General features: G+C 38.0%; 2 protein-coding genes across 2 annotated transcripts; one reads left to right on the forward strand and one right to left on the reverse strand.

The window, feature by feature from the left end:
• The first annotated feature begins 236 nt into the window (after window positions 1–236).
• Window positions 237–4,853, forward strand: LOC128014716 (hyaluronan and proteoglycan link protein 3). Its single transcript, XM_052598429.1, has 5 exons — window positions 237–475; window positions 912–1,081; window positions 2,380–2,751; window positions 3,063–3,365; window positions 3,847–4,853. Exons 2-5 carry the CDS (start codon window positions 955–957, stop codon window positions 4,131–4,133), a joined length of 1,089 nt encoding a protein of 362 aa, XP_052454389.1. The 5' UTR covers window positions 237–475; window positions 912–954; the 3' UTR covers window positions 4,134–4,853.
• A 2,465-nt stretch (window positions 4,854–7,318) lies between these two features.
• acanb (aggrecan b) lies at window positions 7,319–19,818 on the reverse strand. The gene is made up of 17 exons (XM_052598417.1): window positions 19,678–19,818; window positions 17,486–17,568; window positions 17,024–17,407; window positions 16,748–16,922; window positions 16,446–16,573; window positions 16,066–16,359; window positions 15,549–15,845; window positions 15,122–15,305; window positions 14,871–14,998; window positions 14,494–14,787; window positions 14,309–14,404; window positions 12,877–14,211; window positions 10,062–10,220; window positions 9,892–9,974; window positions 9,648–9,792; window positions 9,211–9,393; window positions 7,319–9,101 (listed from the first exon to the last, which is right to left on the reverse strand). The coding sequence occupies exons 2-17, from the start codon at window positions 17,562–17,564 to the stop codon at window positions 9,016–9,018; spliced, it is 4,050 nt and encodes a 1,349-aa protein (XP_052454377.1). The 5' UTR covers window positions 17,565–17,568; window positions 19,678–19,818; the 3' UTR covers window positions 7,319–9,015.
• Window positions 19,819–21,132: the final 1,314 nt, after the last annotated feature.

The raw sequence follows: 21,132 nt of genomic DNA on the forward strand, positions 1-21,132 counted from the left end.
AACAGATTTTAGGGTTTGTTTTCTTCCTAACACTCTGTAATGTAAAAGAAAATCAGTATGTGACAATCTATTATTACCAACTGTGTTATTAGGCCAGGCTGAATCTGAGGCTATTAATAATTATTGTTTTTGTGACAAACCCTCGTAACAAGAGATCTGGGTGGAATATATTCTCGCTGGCATCGTGAACACAAGCTCCAGTTTCGGTTTTGAGAAGTTATCAACAAACCTGATGCTGTAAAATTATACCGTGCTGATGGACAGCAGCCCTCGACTGCTGTGTAGACCCCACAATTATTATTGTTCGCGAGCTGGAGAACTTCAAAAGAGATGCCTGAGTGACGTCACCTCACGGTCCCACATCATTATTACAGACCGAGAAAGAGAGAGAGAGAGAGCGAGCTATTATTCCTCACCTCGGACGATGAACAGAGTAGTTGTAGCAAAAGGAGCCTGAGAAAGTGTTTTACATTTGGTAAGTTAAGAAAATGCTTGTATTATTTAATAAATGTACATAATTGGCAGACTCTTTGCATTCTACATTTAACTAGTTGACAACAACAAAACGAGTTTGCGACTTTAAGTCTGTTTTTATATAACTTTTTTTATTACATACGTTTTTCTGTTGTCGTAAAACTTTTTTATGGGCTTAATTGTATAGCTAGTTTTATCCTTTTAGCTTTCGCTTCTGCAATCGTTTAATTTAACTAACCATAAACTTAACGTAACGTTAGTTCTTGTATAGTAGGTTAAAGCTAGCTTGTCTGATGATTATGTTGTTTAAGGCGAGCAAGTCAAACTCTATATACATTTTTAAATCATTCAGATTTAAAAGGTGCTTAAAGCTAAATATATGTTCCGTTATATTTGATTGCTGATCTTTACTCATCTTGGGTTGTCTAAAATTCAAGGACGCTGCTGGAAAGCTGTGGGATACAGGGAATCGTCGTGAATATGTGGATTTTACGCCATCTGCTGGTGCTTTTAATGCACCTGTTTCTCGGAAGCCTTGCACAGAAATTCTCCAATGGCTATTATTATCAGGACATAGTTAATGGAAATGGAAATGGCAATGGGGAGAGTAAGTTAGCCTAATCATTTTATGTTTTCATGTGTGCAAAATACAGTAGTAAACATCTGAAGTGTATGAAAACAATTCATCAAAGATGTACTTTTTACATCTACAAGAAAACATTTTGGTTTTAGGTTTTAGGACCAATTTGATAAAAGGTTTTGATCCACTTTAGTTGTTGACTACTGTAACAAACCAGCAAACAGAAGCCAGCTTGCTGATACATAACATGTACACATGTAGCCTACATAGAATTCAACTAACTTTTGTCACTTATCATTGAATAAAATGTATATAAAATGTCAAATTTTATTTGTACTTATTTTTTAATAGTTTAAAATTTCTGAACAAATATATTTATTATAAGCTCTGTGGTAATTATAATTATATAGTATATATTGTTATAGTAATAATCAGTGTTGGAGAGTGACTAGTTACATACAAAATAACATTACAAAATAAATGTAATTGTAACCAGTTAGAGGTACTGAGAACAAATGTGTTATTAAATTACTGTGACTTATAAAAATGTTAAAGGGGGTTAAAATATGAGACACCAGTGTTTCAGGAGAAAAGGACACCTGCTTAACTGTTCGATAACTGTTTTAATTCCAGGTTTATTTATGCTTTGTTTTTTAAGATTTTTTTCAAATGCATTGTTAGATGGCAGTGTTACCAAATATTTGATTTCAAAAATCATAACTATTAAACTATACATTATGATTTTAAATCTGTATTTAATCTCAGAACAATCTCAAAGTAAAAAGTAGTGACTAAAGTCGGATTTTGTGGTGGCTGTACTTTGAAATTAAATAATTATAGTTTTATTTCAAGTGACAAGTTTCAAAATATGAAGTATTTTGAGTGTTAAGTTCTACTGTAATGTTTACCCTCCCTGATTTGAATAATTTAAAATGATGAACATTAAATGACAAATGAACAGTGAAAACATTCTAATTTTAGAAAACTAATCAAATGTAATTAGCTACATTATTTTGATAATTTAAATAGACTAGATTACAGTACTTATTACATATCAGATAGGGTAATTTATAATCTCTAACCTATTATTAGCCTACATTTCCAAGGCATCCTTTCCCAACACTGGTAATAACATAGTTTTAATATACAGTTAGGATGGTTAAGATATCACAAAAATGTGATCTCCATCACAAATCCATCAAAAACGTTCAAAGCTATTCACTTTTGCATAGTTGAACAAACAAACATACCCTACAATATAACAAACAATAGCCTACTTTACTCTCTTTGAAGAGTTTATTCACTTACATGATGTTTCTTTTTAGTCTACTTCCACAAGATCCGTCTTCACGTGGAGTCTCCTGAAACTCTAGTGTCGGGTGTGCAGGGGAGTAACGCCACACTGCCGTGTCATTACCGCTACGAGCCTGCGCTCAGCGCGCCGCGCAGGACGCGCGTCAAGTGGTTCTGGCAGCCGGTGAGCGGCGAGGGACAGGAGCGCGACGTCATGGTGGCCATCGGCACACGTCACCGGAGCTACGGAGACTTCAAAGGACGAGTGCGGCTCCACCGAAGCGCCCCGGGCGATGCGTCCCTCGTCATCAACCCGCTACAGTCCGACGATACGGGCCGGTACCGCTGTGAAATTATTGATGGTCTCGAAGACGAGAGCGTGACAGTGCAGCTAAATTTTCGAGGTGCGTCACAGATTAATTTACAGATTAACTCCTCTCGTTAAAGTTACCTAAACACCATCATTTTATTATTTTAAGATGTAATATTATATATTGTATTCATATAGTAATTATAAGTTTATATTAATTCACAATTTATTGTCTTATATTAACAACTACACAATCTATATTTGTAGCCTACATTATTTATTATATAATTTACCCCCCCCCCCCCCCAAAAAAAAAGTTTTCATTTTAAAACAAAATCTAATTATCTTTAACTTTCTTTTATGTTGCTGATCTTTATTGGTGCATTGTGCTCCTGTGCTCCACAGGTGTGGTGTTCCCCTATCACTCCTCTAGGGGGCGCTATCTGATGAACTTTCACGAGGCTAAGGAGGCATGTGAGAAGCAGGATGCACACCTGGCGACCTTTGAACAGCTCTACGCTTCTTGGGAGGAAGGGCTGGACTGGTGTAATGCTGGGTGGCTCATGGATGGGACGGCACAGTATCCCGTCGTAGTGCCACGAGAGGCCTGTGGTGGCACCGAACTGGCACCTGGTGTACGGAGCTACGGCGTTCGGGACAAAAGTCTGGACCGGTTTGATGCCTTTTGCTTCATTTCAACCATCAGAGGTAATGATGTTTATATAAATCAAGTGGAGTTTTTATGTATCCTCATATAACTTCATCAAATCCTGGCTTATGCTGATTGCTTTCCGTGAAATCTTGTCAAACAAACATTTCAAATTTTTCATAGTTGTGCTTTTAACAGGTGTCTTAGATTTTTAAATTGGACAAAGATGAATTAATGGTTATTTCGGCTCAGGGTACAATACATATGTCTGCAATTGCTCGTTCTTGAAAAGGTTCCTGTTTTAAAAATATAAGTTGAGGATGACAAGTTGGGTGTACCTGCCAACAAGGATTAATTATAAAATGGCCTTCTTCCTTGTTTCCATCAGTCATGCATATGTTTTTAACCTGATTGCCTTGATATGCCAGTTGTATTTTTTTTTTTACCCTGGGTCAATTATTGCCATTCCTTTCTGAGGTCTGAGGTTAAGTTGCCAAATATTGATGTGACAAGTTATTTTATGTCTTTCTTCAATCTCAGGAGAGGTCTACTTCCTGCAACATCACATCAAACTAAATTTCACCGAGGCGGTGGAGGCCTGTCAGAGCGATGGAGCTCGTATTGCTAAAGTTGGCCAGTTATACGCCGCCTGGAGGTTTGTGGGATTGGACCAGTGTGATGCAGGCTGGTTGGCTGATGGTAGTGTACGTTACCCAATCACCCAACCCAGGATGAACTGTGGTACATCAGAACCAGGGGTGCGCAGCCTTGGCTTCCCTCCAAAGCATTTAAAACATGGCGTGTATTGCTACAAAGTCCGCTGGTAAAATATACACCTCATTTTAAATGTATAAACACTTTTGTGAAATCCACAGTGAATAGTACATCTTTTTCTACACTACTGATATTCAAATCGTAATAATGTGTTTGTATTGTGTATTGTTTTGATTTGAAATGTCCAGGTTATTCCTACCACATTTACACTGCAAAGGTGGCATAGAGGTGCTTCTGACGTGGCATTTACCCAGTTTAATGCTGCTCAGAGGTGGAATCAATGCATTTATACTGCAAATACAATTCTTTGTTTGGTATTCAGAGCTGAGATAGGTCAGAGCCGGCTTAATTTAGTCTTTAGTTTAATGCAGCATTACGTCTTTACACACAATTTTGAGCAGGCATAGAACAGCCCTAACTCAGCTGTGTAAAGAGGTCTAAAATATTCTGTTAGAAAATGTAATTTCAAGAGCTAACTCGGATATTAACACTAAAAACAAAATGAAGGTTAAAACTAACTGTGTGGTCATCACTTTTTATACAGCATGTACAGTTCTACTATGTTTCTGGACTAAATCCTGAAATTGGTGATGGGTGATTTCTTTAAACACTTTTATGATCTGATTGCTTGTATTATGTAGCATTTTAATGCAAATAATCAGTTAGTCGGTGCCATCTCCTGGTATTTGTATGCATGACTTCTTTCTATTATAGGAGACGTCGTCATTCAAAAAGCCAAATGTCATGTCAATAAATGTTTTTTTCTTAATAAACTATTCTGTACGTGTTTATTTAAATATTTTCAAATGTTTAGACAACCAAATAAATCGGTGTGTATTCGTGTTTAGGAACAAGTCAGCCTTGTCCCCGTAGATAAGCGTGACGTGCGGGTAAATTCTTACCCTGACCAGCAGGAGGCGTGACACAGCCACTAGAACAGGGATCTCCAGCCCTGCTCCCGGAGCCTACCATCATGCAGACTTAAAAAAAAAAAAAACCCGCTCACGGTCTGGCAGAACGTGGGAAAGGAGACCGGAGGCCTCTTTTCTGGAAACTATGACGTCACTTTGTAGGCGGATCGGCTGTTGGCATCAAACTCCCTCGAAAAAAAGTCAATGGGATTTTTCCATAGGTTTTTAAATTATCGCAGAAAATAAGCTCTGTGTTCAGATAATCTTCACAAAATTATATTAATTCTGAGGCCGTAATACAAGCGCCAGAACCAAAAAAATAATAAAAAATAAATAATAACTTTAGGCTATAAATTAACTACAACAACGGTCGCTCGTCTTTCACGTCAACACCACCACGCCTCCCACAACTTTTGCACTTACTTAAACATTTTCCATGATAATTATTTACTCAGTGGATTAATTTTAATACACATTACATTATATATATATATATATATATATATATATATATATATATATGTGTGTGTGTGTGTGTAGGCTACTTGTTTTTTTATTCTGGTGGGGACTTAAACCTGAATACACACAGACTCATGGTGACCTAAATTGAGGTCCCCACGGGTTAAACAAGCTAATAAATTACACATAATGAAGTTTCTTGAAAATCTAAAAAATTCAGAAAGTTTCCTGTGAGGGTTAGGTTTAGGGTTAGGGTTGGTGTAGGGCGATAGAAAATATGGTCTGTACAGTATAAAAACAATTACGCCTATGGAGAGTCCCCACAAGGATAGCTGACCAGACGTGTGTGTGTGTGAGCATAGAGAGGGGCGAGAATCATTATAAGTCTGGGCATATAGAGCGTTGCAGCCTAGCTACATGCTGGTCTACTTGGCGGAGTTGTCAGGGCTGGCATGAGGGACAAAAATCAAGTGTTGGTAAGCGCAGTCAGGGAGGCAGGAATACATTATAATAATTAGTTATACGTGTTGAATGTGTTTATATATACCTGTTAAATAAGATAAACAATCACTTTCAAATCATCTAATTATAGGTTAATATAATAATAATGTTTACAAAAATGATCCACTTAAGGCCATAGCATCAGTTATTTTCCCAACAGTAACTTTATTATTTCAAGTTTGTTTTTTTTATATGTTTTCTCCTGTTATTTTATTAAATTTTTCTATTTTTTAACTGGGAGCTGACCAGAGAGAAATAAATGCACTATAGCAAGCAGTAACCCCACCCTTTTCCACAGGATTTCACGATCCCTTGGCGTCAAAGTTGTTCCTTATTTCACCTGCTTCCCAAACAGAAATGGAAGGAGGAGGAGGAGTAGCACATGAAAAGCTAGCAGTGTTCCTCAGTCTGGCTTTTTCACTCTGCTTACTGCTCATAAAGATGCACAGTGTTAGGTAAGAGAGGTATATTCATGAGCTTTTCGTTTTTTTCATTTCCCTTGAGAAAATGTTATGAAGTAGGCACTGTTTTGTTTGCCGTGTAATTTAGGTCTTGCATGTTGAGTAATGTTTGGTCATATTCACATGAACTGTCCTTTTTGACCCGTTTCTCAACAATATACGTTCCATAGATGTAGTTTATATATAAAAGGCTCTATGTGTATACAGTGTAATATGTGTCACTGGACCACAAAACCAGTCATAAGGGTACATCTTTCGATATTTATATTTATAGATCATCTGAAAGCTGATTAAATAAGTTTTCAATTTCAAATCTTTAATTTTGATCCATATTTGACTTTGATAAGCTATATTCTATCTAAAGCAGTGATGTTCTTATCTAAACTTTATTTGGGTTCACAATTTACAGCATTAAAATGTAAATATTTTTTTTTAGGCATGGAAACAGTGACAATTAATGAAAGTTCTAAAAATAATAGAACAGTCATGTAAATTTGTGTGAATGAGCTTCTCTTTCATTACACTCTTTCTTTCACCATACAACCACTTAAATGAGAAGTGCATGTTTTTTTTAATGCTAAAATGTTTTCCATCCCAGTTTAGTATGCAGAAAGAACTAAAAGTAAGTCGCTGGTAGGTTTATTTCCCAGAAAAGTGTGAACAGTGTGGCTCTGTGTGTTTAAACATCCTGATCATCCCTACAACAGCAACATTGGCTCATTCAATAGGAGTCATTTTGGGTGGGACTGTCTGTTTGTTTGACCAGTGGCAGAGGGTGAGAATGATTGGAAAAGCTTTTTGAAAACAGCTATTATTTTTGCAATGCAGTTTGTTGATGCTAGCAGCAAAGAAATGACACATTTCAGCTTTAATACCACTCTCTGGTATTAAAAGAAAAATCGACTATTCACACATTTAGTCTGTTTATTTTAGGGGTACTAAGACAGATATGAGCTCAGCGAAGGGCTGACAGTGACAGAGTGCAAAATTAATGAGAAATTGCTCTACTGGAAACGATTGACTCTTTCCATCAACATTGTGGCACACACTTTGTGTGTTGGCTATTACTATGGATTTTTAAACACTTTTAGGCCATTAAAAAAAATTCATCTTGTAATACTGTCTTTTTTGAAAATGTATGTTTGTCTCTATAAGGCAATATTAGAGGTTAAATCTGTTTTGTAGGCCAAGCCGAATCATATGAGCTAATGAATTAATAAATCTTTCTAATCGGAGTAAACATTTGTATACTATTGCAAGCTGACCTAGAATCAGAAGCGAAAAGCTGGGGAATGTATCTTTCACAGTTTCACAGAAATACAACTAGACATTTAAACTACAACAAACAACAATATACATAAAAAGACACATCTTAATTAAAGAATTTGAAATACTAATGTACTTAAATGTAATTGTGTCCAGCTGTGGTCATTAAAGCCTTTTGTCTTGTTTTTATTGTTGCCCAGAGGTACACAGACAGTATAACCTTTGTGCTATCTAATGCACAGATGTTCACTTCGCACACCGTCTGCCCTAAATAGGATTTTTTTTTTCTTTTTGCCATCATAATATGTTGAAAATAGTATGCCAAAGGTGCCAGGATGGTACACTATTTCTGGCAGATTTCCAAAGTTCTTCTGTGCTGTTTGGGTTAATATTGCCCACAACCCCTTGTGTCCTCCTTTTAAATTGAATAAAATAAAAAGGAATGCAAGGCCAATGTTGCCACATGTAAATGCATGAACCTAAAAGTTAAGCTAAGGTAATTACGGAGCTCGATACAAACACTTACATTCAAATGCAAACAGTATGTGACAAAACTAAACTCTAAAAAATGCCCCAATACTGGTATTGTGTTTCTACATATTCAAAAATGCATTTTCCAGTCATCAGTTATTGTTAAGTATGAAGGGGCAATATTGGGGATTGTAGAGACTATGTTTATTCTGCATAATTCTACACTACCTGTACTATTGCTGTATAATGTATACTGTGCAGAGTATGCAAATTTTGTCACCGTCGCTCATATGCAGAGTATATAAGTCATGTGATGGTCATATCAATGCCTACTCTTTCACTTATTTTATTTATTTTATTTTTTAATTGTAGGCAGTACTACTTAGCCATATTCACTAAGTAGTAGTCTTCCCTTCTGAACATACATGGCCACATCACAGTTTTGGATTGTGCAAATTGTTAGAGAGAAAGTGGGAAACATTCACACATTAGTGTTAACTTGTGGCCTGGAGCAAACCTTTCAAGACTTGCACTAATGGTAAAGTAAATTCTGTGCTTTGCTTGTAATATTAGGCACTAAGCAGTGATTATGTAATAATTAAAGTCAAAACTCAAGGGGGGCTCTGTGAAATTAAGTCTATTCTTTTTAGATTAGATTATCATCCCGTGGCCCAGAAGTTACATAAATGGGAGGAATAAAATCTTTATTTTCCCCAAAACAGAGCTCTGAGTAGCACTTGTAAACCAATCAGCCAGATGGACTAAGTAAAGTTTGTCATTACATAAGTTATTCCCTTGTCTTTGAGATGATCTTTATTAATAACAGTCCTCTGAATGTTTTTAGGTGTGTTTTTTTTTTGTCTTGTTTAGAGGACTTTCCTCCACGTTCGACTATTGACTGCTTTGGGATGTGTCTTGAGGGATCTTTTCCGTAGCCTGTTGTTTGTTTCACCTGTTGAGGAAGGTAATAACATTGACACAAATACTTTTGTTGTTGGAACTTTACACTACAGAGCATAACATAGTTTCTGTGCCATCTAGTGTGTGTGGTGTATACTTACCTCCTATGCATTCCACTTTTGGCTCCTCCCACTGCCCGTCAGGTAAGCAACGTACCACTGAAAGGTGGCGCTGTGTGAATCCACTGTCACACTGGTATCGAATTGAAGAATTAACAGGGTAGCGATCTTTGCTGTTGCCTAACATCCTGGCATTCTTCACTTCAGGAGGTGATGAACACGTGACTACAATAAAAAAAAGAGTAAAACAGCAAAAAACATTTATCTTGCTATTAAAACAAGAAAATAGAAGTTTCTTTAAGTTTATAGTATTTGTGGTTCATTGATAAATAAACAAAAGTATCTTAACTATACTTTCCTTAAATTATACACAATATATTATTCACAATGAATAGCTGTTGTTATAGGCTAATAGATAACTTAGCTAAATGGGTAGGGCTGACTTGGTGCTGAAGTTAATGTCTGTCACTTTTTCTTACCAGGTCCACTCTTGCAAGTAAAAGGAAGATGATAGTTGCAGGGTACATCGTTCCACTGGCCATCCTCATGCAATATCATTACAACACAGTCTTCTCCGGTGCTGAAGTAATTATCTGGCTGATTGGGTCTCCAGTTTTCATATTTCTGCAGAGAAAGTAGCACTGGTTGAAACAGCGACTTACTGCAAATGCCTCAGTACACAGTCGTTTCTCAATTTGGAAGGAATCTCAGAGGTGTTTTTACCAAAGGGCTTCCGTCTGTCCAGCGAAACTGATTTTGCTCATCCTTGTCATTAAGTCCAATCCATTGATAGTCACGAGCTTGATCTAGGTAAGTTTAAAATGTGTTAGCACTTTCATTTAGATCAACAAGCAGGTAAATGTCTTTTATTCATATAATCAGATCAAACTCACTTTTTACAAACACTTGTTCTTGTTGGGAGGATATGCTAACCAGGTGAGAGTTTAGCTCTTGACAGTGCTGCTCAGCAGTGGTCCAGGTCTCACGCACATCAAAATGAATATAACAGCTGCCCATGAACTCCATCCACCCCTCAGCACATCCCTGTACCGCTGACAACACAGACGAGACAATGAATTTTACAAGTTTTTATTATGTGTTCTTTAAGGGTGGCAAGTTATAAAAGACTAGCAAGACTGACAGGCTCCCTACCTGCTGAACTTGGTATGTCTGTATACTTAATTTGGCAAAATCTTTTAATTTCAAATGGCCTAGAAATTCATCTTTCATAAATTTACCCTATGATTTATAATTCCATGCAATATAATCAAAAACCCTGTGAAGTCCAGTTTGATTATTCCATTACTTGCCAGTAGGAAGTAACAAGGCAGCAAGACAAAGGTGGTTAAAATTGTCTTTAAAGGGATAGTTCACCCCAAAATAAAAATTTGATGTGTACCTGCTTACCCCCAGGGCATCCAAGATGTAGGTGACTTTGTTTCTTCAGTAGAACACAAACCAAGATTTTTAGCTCAAATCATTGCAGTCTGTCAGTCTTATGCTGTGTTCACACCAAACGCGAATAAAGCGTCAAATTCGCATCTACCGCGTCTAGTTTGCCGCTTACCATTTTGAGATCATCTTCATTTGAGCATGTAATTTGCTTCATTCGCGCGTGAAATTAACTTCACAACAGACGCGAATTCGCTTCATGGTGGGGCTTCAGCCAGCTGAGTTCACGCAGCATTTTCAACCGCCATTTTTATTCTGATAATTTTCCAAATATTACTGTTATGTGTCATGAAATGTGGTTTTAAAAGTATTTCAGGCGAGAATGTAGTTGTTTTAAACTCAAATATGCGGTTTATTTATAATGACAGCATCTATTTAAAAAATGTGTTTTCGCCGATCTCGGAGATGAGCTCCATGCGATCAGCGGGAGCTCCGTCATCATGTATCCGCCGAGAGCAGCTTTACCTCGGCTAGATCTTCTGACATTTGTCGCTGGCTCTGATGTCTCTTTAGTGGTTCAAGATAAAATATAATTTGCTTGGGGTAAAATGAAACGTTTCTTATCTTTGGCCTTTATTAAATTTATCTATAAATGTTATATATATATATATATCCTTTTTATTCCTGTCTCTATAGAAATATGAACTTTTGTCATATAGCTCCGGTTGACTGCTCACTGACAACATCAGTCATTCCTCCATGTTGAATGAGTGACTCCTAGCAGGCTCCTGATTGATTAACGCGGCACGAATTGACGCCAAAGTTCACATTTTTCAACTCGGGCGGCAGACGCGAATTCACGCCAAACGCTAAATGCACAAAAAGCACCATTCGTGCTTAACGTGCGTTTTGCGCGAAGCGCTCTATTCACGCGAAATGCTCTATTCGTGCGAACTAGATGCACGAATGAGGCGAATTTGCGTCTTCCGTGCCGCGCTTAACGCCTCATTCACGCCGCGAGACCTCCAGACACGAGTAAACGCGCCTTTGCGTTGACTTAACATTGAAATCATTCACGCCAGACGCTCTATTCGCGTTTGGTGTGAACATAGCATTTTAAAGTAAGTGGATGGGAATCACAGCTGAAACATATTAAAAGTAAAAAACAAACAAACATAAAACTAAAATAAACCCTGTGGCTTGTGACGATACACTGATGTGTAAAGACACAAAAAGATGAGTCTGAGCAAGAAACTGAACAGTATTTATATATATTTTTTGGATGCACTTTATTTTACAGTATGTGTACGTACATGTACTTATAGTGTACTTACAGTGTATTTATCTAAGAAAGTTCTGGTAATACAAGGGAACTACATGGGGTAGGGTTAGGTTTAGGGGTAGGTTCAGGGTTAGTACCTAGTTATTACATAGTTATTGTAATTACTATAATAAGTACATAGTATGTACACGAGGAACAGGACTGTAAAATAAAGTGCTACCTTTTTTTTTTTTAGCTCTGATTCATGCAATGTCTGAACTGTTAGAACTCTCCTGAGTGCATCCTGTTGTGTATGTTCTCAGCTGCAGGTGTGTGAGTAGTCTTCTTCTTCTTGCTTTATGTCAGATCGCAGACTTATAAGTGCATTACCGCCACGTATCTCTCATTTGGACCATTGCCACCTCAGCGCCTGCTTTAGAACGCGAACAACAGGACGTGCTCAGGAAAGTTCTAACAATTCAGACATTGCGTGAATCAGAGGTAGTAAAAAATTGTTTTTTGCACAGACTGATTGTTTTGTATCTTTTCACATCAATGTATTGTCATGAGCCGCAGGGTTTAATTTAGTTTTGTTTGTGTTTGTTTTTATTTTATTTTTATTTATGTTTCAGCCATGATTCCCTTTTACTTACATTATAAGATTTACAGACTGCCACGGTTTCAGCTAAAAATCTTGTTTTATGTTTTACTGAAGAAACAAAGTCACCTACATCTTGGATGCCCTGGGGGTAAGGAGATAAACATCACATTTTCATTTTTGAGTGAACTATCCCTTTAAGTCACAATAAATGCATAGCATGATATCTTTGTTTAAATGCTCCATTACTTTTCACTTATGTGTTAAGCAGTTTTCCCCACTGAATCCTAAATGACACTGACATACTGCAATGCCACCTTGTAAAGAGCATAAACCTTGACCACAGGGGTTTGGATCGCAGGGGTTAGCAGAAGCTGCTAAAGATTTTTTTTTTTTTTAAGTATGTTGTTGTACACCAGTTAAATAACACAAAAGTATAGTTTTGTTCAGTTATTACCATCAGTTAAAAATGGCTCCTCCATAGCTTTTGGTGTTTGTAGTACAGCTGAAGGTGGAGTAATGAGTATAGAAGTCGTGGATGGTGTTGTGTTCAGTGGTGACTGATCAGTCACATCAAATGCCTCAGTGATGACTTTAAGTTGATTTTGTCCTTCTGGTAGGAGATCAACAGTTTCATTGACACTCCAATAATCTTCATATGAAGTACTATTAGAAAGAGATATGGAGACGTCCTCAGCATAATGTTCTTGACTACTGCCCTCTCCACTGATCTCCACTGATCCACGACCCTGTTCTGTTCCAATTGTAGGCCTAAACATCAACTCAACCTCATCATCCGTTAGAATGACAATCTTTCCATCCTGACTCTGAATGTGGCCAGATACCTCACCAGAGGGATCGCTGGGATAACCTGAAGCTCCAGAAGCAGAGCCAGATCGAAAGCCAATGGCAGAACCAGATGCAAAGTCAATGATGGTGCCAGATCCAAAGCCAATGGCAGAGCCAGATCCAGAGGCAGAACCAGATCCAAAAGCAGAGCTGAGACCACTAACATCAGTCAAGTCGAATGGAGAAACACCAGACAATTCCTGTTTTCCAGAAGTACTTGCAGTCAGATCTATCATTTCTGTGTTTATAAATGATACACCAGAGAAGCCCGACCCACTCGATTCCTCACCACTGAAGGACCCACTTGTTCCTGAACCACTAGATCCACTACCATGTCCTGATGGAAGGCTTGATTCCTCACCACTGAAGAATCCACTTGTTCCTGAACCACTAGATCCACTACCATGTCCTGATGGAAGGCTTGATTCCTCACCACTGAAGAATCCACTTGTTCCTGAACCACTAGATCCACTGCCAAATCCTGATGGAAGGCTTGATTCCTCACCACTGAAGAATCCACTTGTCCCTGAACCACTAGATCCACTGCCAGGTCCTCTGCCACTTTGTTCATAAAAGAGTCCAGATTCCTCTCCAGATTCTTGATCCCCTGATGATACTGAAGTAATGATAACACCACTGCCACTGCCACTACCTTCTCTTGCCTCCATAGTGCTGCCCGAGGCAGAAGTTTGCCACATGAGTGTATCTGCACCTTCTTGGTACCTCACAAGGTGACCTGATCCATCACCACTTTGGCCAGAACCGGATATGCTCCCACTGGGTATGCCACTCCCTGACATGTACCCAGAACTGGAATCAGGATCACCTGATGCTGATGTTGAGCCCGAGCTCGATCCAGATCCAGATCCAGATCCAGATCCAGATCCAGATCCAGATCCAGATCCAGACAGTTCCACAAGCAAGGGAGGGACAATTGGGCGAACTGTAACACACATCACAGAAAGTTAGCATAGATAAATAGGACAATAATGCAGTAAAGGTTAGCAGTAACAAGTGGCGATATCCAACATATCTCATACCAGGTCTCAGTAGCTCTGTTATATCTGTCATGTTAAGATCCATCCCCATCTTTGTAGTGTTCATCATATCTTCATCAAGCAGCATAGACAGATTTGCTGAAAAATAACAAAAGAATCACCAAGATCAACACCCAGTCTTGCCTTTCATTGCAAACTCATACATACAGGCTTAAAAGCTGCTATACCTCTGATGCAATATGCATCATATCTGGAGTATGGGTTTGGGAAGCCTGTTTGGTTTGGTTGAGTATAAATAGTATGCACTCCTGTCTTGTTTTCACCACAACCAAAGCCTAGGTTGTGGACAGGATAGCGGACACTGCGATCAGACAGCCAGCCTGGACTGCACTTGTGGAAACCTTCATTCCATGAGGCGAACAGTTCTCCAGTTGAAGCAAGAGTAGATCCCAGTTTTATGCAATGGGCAACAGCTTCATAGTAGGTGAAGCCTGCTAATGAGCTCACATGGAAGATCTCTCCTAAGGGATAGAGACTGAACAGTGAGATCATAGAGGATTAAATAAATTGTTCATTTTTATGTCATGAATTAACCTTTACTCACCCTTTATCTGTTCCATATAACAGTACACATCATACCGCTCATGTGCAGGCCTGACATTGTAAGAGTGTATGCCAGGGAGGTCCTTCTGATCTCCGGAGCACTTCTTTTGAGGATTCACAGTTGGATATCTGAAAACAGTGTTGAATGCAAAATAAGGTGTCAACATTACTTGATCATGATTCTAGTTAATTCAAAAGAAACAAATGCAGTTATGAACATGAAGGGCAGCACTTTGTAAAAAACAAGCTTACCTGACAGTCTGGTCCTTTAGCCAACCTGCACTGCATTGATGAAGGCCAGCTTCATAAGCCACCTGAAGAAGCTCAGGGGTGGCTATGATTGCTCCCAGCTTCTGACATGCCACTTGTGCTTCTTCAAAGGTGTAAGCATAGCGTCCGGAGTCAGCGCGATAGTGGAATACAACTCCCTTAGTTTCTAGGGCAAGAAAAGGTTTGGCCAATTTTAAACTTTACAGTTTGCATGTGGTATTTACATCTGCTTTTGAAAATCAGTTGAAACACCTGTTAACTAGATTTTGTCCCTGTACTGTAACTCTTTGCAGATCCTTGTTTTTGCTCATTTACTTTGGCTCAGTTACCTTCAGTGGTGTCTGGGTGTTTACACTGCTAATTTGATAGGCTGTGATATCATACACTGGATCCAGTTTAGTTTACTTACCAGCAGTTTCATTGTCCATGGGAATCTCATATCCCAAGTAAGGCCGAGCCGTGGCCACATTAATAATGTCCTCCTCAACCTCAGTTATGTTGGGAAGTAAAGGTAGAGGACTTTCTATGCTTGTGGTGTTAAGAGGCTCTTCTGTCACTAGCTGACCACGGACCTCTTCTCCTGTGTTCACCTCTTCAGTATAGTCTGAAGGGCTCGAGGTGAATGTAGCCACACTGATCATGGCATCCGTGGTAGTGGATATTTTAGGAAATGGTGAGGTCTTTGTTGAAACCTTATCTTCTTTTTCTGAAAAATATTTAACAAAGTTTGGGACATAAGGTGACACAGACATCCTTGAATGCGGAAGTTTGGAACAATAAAATGGTGAGTAAATAAGTTTTTCTTTTTTGAGTTTCTGTTCCTTTAGTGACATTTTGATATGATTGTTCTAAGGTGTGTAAATGTGAAGTGATTTAGCAAACCAAGTACAAAAAGCTCAAATATGAATTACATTCTTTGTGCTTACCTGCATAACATATTGCATCATAGCGGGAGTCTGGGTATGGATAACCAGTCTGATTTGGAAACAGGTACACTGTTCGCACTCCCAAAAGCCCCCCACCACACTGGGGTCGAGCTATGTTAATGGGGTACCTCACACTCCTGTCTGCCAGCCAGCCAGCATTGCACACATCCATACCAGCCTTCCATGCAAGGTAGAGTTGCCCTGTGGTGGCCAGTTGGGCTCCCAAATTTGCACACTGGTCTTTAGCCTCTGCAAAGGTGAACTTCTCCACAGACATAGAGTAGAACACACTACCTGGATGATGAGTAGAATCCATAAAGGAAAAACAGCAAAACGCACCAACTAGTTACATTTCAGTTTGGAAACACTGCCTGGGGTACCTGACATTTTCTCTGCAAAACAGTACACGTCATAGGTCTCATTGATGTCTCTGACTCCATATGTTCGTACTCCTGGGAAATTTTCTTTGTCTCCATAGCAAGGCTCCCTTGGCTCATGAATTGGATACCTATGGCGAATTTCATATAATCTTATTATAGTTTTAACTTACCTAAATGTTTATTAAATATATTAGTATTGTTTCCATTGTGTTCAATGCATCTTATACACCAGCTTGTGACCACCCATGTTTGTGAGTGATTTTTATCTATGTTGTTATTAGATATTTACATTTTCCCATTACCTCACAGTTTGGTCTGAAAGCCAACCAGCATCACATTGATGGTATCCATCATCATAGGCAGCTTGCAACTGTGCGGGAGTTGCAATAACAGCACTGTTCTGGATGCAGGCTGCCTTTGCCATCTCAAATGTCAAGGTATATCGGGTAGATATTGCTCGGTAGTGAAACACAATGCCTGTAAAGATTTGACCCAGTTTTTTAATTCTTACTTTCAGTTGTTTATATGTTTAATAAATGTACTTTTTTTTGTGTCTCAACAGTTTGAAAGTGCATTACCTTGGACTTGCATTTCTACAGAATCGTAGTTGTCTTCAATCCCCTGCATAACCTCACAGCGGTAGGTCCCGGAGTCACTGGAGTGGAGTTCTGAGATCTCAATGGTGGCGTCAGTTGGCACCATGGGGTAGTTTACCAAATGAACCCGGTCCACGTAGTCTGTCTCAACCTGCACCACACCCCCACTGGCAACAAGAATAAGAGATATTCTGCCCTTGTAGATGTAGCTCCACTTAATACGGTGGGGAAGTGGGGCAGTGGTTGGGGCGCCAGGGTCCTGGACAGTGTTGTCCTGGAAGTAGCAAGGTATAATCATGCTTCCCCCCAATAGGGGACGCAGTGGTGGTTCAACAGGGATACTCACACTAATGGGGCTGTCCTGATCTGTAAAACATAATTTTATTTTGAAATTATCTTTTACTTAAAATCAGTAAATCTTAGCAATCTAAAAGATTTACCTACCAGCCATGTCCCCAAATAAGATCATGCCAGAAATGGCATGGATGTATGCATATAACAGGAGCCAAATCAAAGACATCATTGACCTAAGGAAAAATAGAAAAAGAGTGGATGCTTTATATTATTATTATATATAGTACCACACACATTTGAGTATTCAACAGTGACTACTGGCCCATTAACAAGCTGTTGTACCCCTAAAGTTGTGGCATGTAAGGCACACTGGACTGAGCAAATCACTCAAGCCATTCCAAAAGGATTTTCTCCCGGTTTCCGAGGCTTTACATGGCCTGACTGAGCTACTGTACTCCTTGTGGAAATTTGGAATAGATTGGAAACATGGCGTCATTAATTCACTCTCCTATTTAAATGTTCACACATACACTCTCTTTCTCCCTGTCTCTCTCTAAAGAAGAATAGTTCACTGTTTGAGCCACAGGAAATGTTCTGGGCTTGTTAAGTTGAATTTTAATCAATGGTTACTGTGAAATCTGCTTGGGAAAAAAATATATAAATTTCCCTGTATGATTTATAAATTCTAAAGTTCAGTTTGATAATGAACACAGTGCATCATTCACTACTTTGCTTGAAATTTTCCCTCTTGGCTATTGCTCAGGTTTTCTGAATCAAGCTGTTTTAAATGCACTGAGTGACTGTAGGAGACCTCCATCCTGGCACAGTCCTGAAGTAGCTTTTTATCTCCCACCTCTAATGCCTTACTTACTTCTGTTTTACTGGTTTATATGCCAGTAGGATCAGAAGTAAGAACAAAAGACCACTTCCTATAGAAGTGAATGAGAGCTTAAATTTGCTTTCACTGTGCTCAGACAAAAACAGTAAAAATATTTTAATATGTAATACTGTTTATTCAATTTTTTATAGATTCTGTACAGAAAATGTTTTTGTCACACACACACACAAAACCAACACACACGCAAATAAAAAAAAAGTGTGTGGTGAGAAGCGCCACATTCAACATATGCTTGATAGATGGAAATATGTTAACTCAGCTGTCTGAGGCGAGTCAAAGAGGATCTCCTCTGTCATGAAGACAAGAATACAATCCAGAAAAATTATGACATTTTTTCTTCTTTTTTTTCCTTTTTTTTTTTTTTTTACCACCAAAAGGAACAACTGCCTACTGGCTAGCTTCAGTTCTAGTCTTGTGAACTGTGAAAGTGAAACGCCTTCTTCAAAATGGCCAGTCACATGTGTCTTTCAGACGCTGTTTAAAAGCTGTGACTTGATGTCTACAGCTATATTCTGGTCTTGTCAAGCAGGGGTGGAGAGAGGGCTTCCACAGTATCTCTATTCAGCCAGTGTGGTATGTTCTCTTCCCATCAGGCACAGGCCAATAAGCAGAGTTCTGTTTCTGCTGTGGTTTGTGCTCATGGACGCAGACCTGCATTAAAGCCAATGTAAACACTCTGCTGTATTCCAAAGGAGGCCCTAAATCACCAAAACCCCAAGAGAGCCACAGGACCAGAACACTGTCCACATTCAACACAGAGTGGCAGGTAACTCTTGTACTGTAATATGGTACTGTGAACCTATCTCATATTAATCATGGACATACTACATGTAATCTGTAGGCCTGCATTTGGTCATAGATTACGACTCTCATGCACACTTGCAAGCATTTTAGAAAGATATATTTACCTATAACACACCTTGCCCAGCCTTATCAGGAAAATTTTACATCCAAGATGAAAAGATAGAAAATAACTTATATTTTAAATTATATAAAAAAAACTGCAACATTCATCTTGCACTGAATTTGTGAAACTTCAATGTAATTACTTTCCCCAAAATGAGAAAAGAGTAGATGCTATCTTAATTTAAACAGCAAGCATGCCAATATAATATTGGTTATATATTAATGAAATCCATTTTATCCATTCATCCAGTTTAATTGGAATTTGAATTATTTCATGATACTAATCAACATGCTTTATAAATGCTGAATATTCATATTAAAAAAATAATAGAATTTATAGAAAATATTAATATATAAAAATATTAGTTGCTAGACATGTAACCAATAAAATTGTATTACAAAATTCTAAACTTTAATTGACAAATAAATAAAACATGATATATATATATACATATATATATAACATTTATATATAACATTTAAACATATATATATATATAAAACTAAATAAAAAGTAAAAATAAATAAAAAATCTTACCAAACTAGTAGTGTCTCTTCTTGTTTGCTTTTTGTAATGTCCTTGTGTATTGCATTAATCTGTTAGCTGGGAAATGTCTAAAATCCTGTGTTTTTATACTGCTTGCCTTCCCTGTGTGAGTCAGGAGCAGAAAGGGATCTAATTCAAATTGGGCACAAGTTTAGCAAAGTGAGTGGGAGAGAGAGACAGAAAAGGGCAGAGGAAGGCAGAGAGGTGGGAGTGGGGACTATTGAGTGCCCCTGAGTGGCATTTTGAATGTTCAAATCATAACTTTAGGGTAGACTGGGGTTGTTAGGTTGCAAGAGTTGATTGACACATGAGTTGTTATCATGGTGCTGTCACAAAAATGTAATGTTTTTGCCCTCTTTACCCACAATCATTGATTCTATAAATACATTAAAAGCTCAAAATGTGTCAAAGTGATTTTTATGGGCATTTTCACCTTCCTCTCAGCTAAACATGTTTTTAAAAAGAGATATTTAGATCAATGTTAATGAATAAATACAGGAATCTGTTATATTTAGATTTTATTTATCTTTGTATATTTTTTATTTGTATTAAATAAAAATAAAAACTATGAAAAATTACTGTCATTGAATCTGTCTTGGTTATTCATTTTCAATTTCATTTTCATTTAATTTTATTTTGCAGTTAGTTGGTTTGCATTTATGTTTGTTTCATCAAAGATAAATAATCAAAAAAATCTAACCAGTACCCATAATACCAGTATTTTAGATCGCTAATATTTTCTACCTATAGGTCTTTTTAATTAGGTTTTTAATTCAACCAAGAAACCAGAAGAGGTCATAGGGGTCATTGCTTTATTACGGTACTTTGTGTTTGTTAACAATTAGAGTAGTTCATATTATGAAATGTGCATAGTTTATCAGTCTTCATCATCTGTTGTGCATCAGTTATGTGGAAATATCAGTCTTTGCTTAAGTTTCCTGTTTAGTACAGGTTTTATAGCTCTATTGTGGGCCTTTAGTGTGGTATATTTAGAGACACTGGTGAATCTTGCAAGAATCTCTCAACCAAATATCAGTCTACGTCTGATGGTGCTGGAATTTCACAGTTCAAAGTTTAAAGTGATGACTCGCCAACAGAAGCTGTTTTTCCACACGTTTTTGAAGTGTGAGATACACCTTTAAGACTCTCCTCTCCTTATGCAGTATGTGAAGAAACTTGCTTTGCTCAATAGGCAGTTAATGTCCTTTACACAGTTGATTATCTTGGCTACGCAACTCAACTATCGAGCATAAATTCAGTTTAACAATGGGATGGAATCCATCACCCATACTAAGATGGTAAGGAAATGTGAAATTATATTGTTTTAACCACTTAGACTGTCTTAGTAAACGTTACTTTCTACAGATATATCTACAATGTCTTGAGGAGGGACCTCCAATGAGCCAATACACCTCATTAAACAGGCAACATAAACAAAAAACCTGC

Source organism: Carassius gibelio, chromosome B25 (assembly GCF_023724105.1).
Source record: "Carassius gibelio isolate Cgi1373 ecotype wild population from Czech Republic chromosome B25, carGib1.2-hapl.c, whole genome shotgun sequence".
Lineage (NCBI taxonomy): Eukaryota > Metazoa > Chordata > Actinopteri > Cypriniformes > Cyprinidae > Carassius > Carassius gibelio.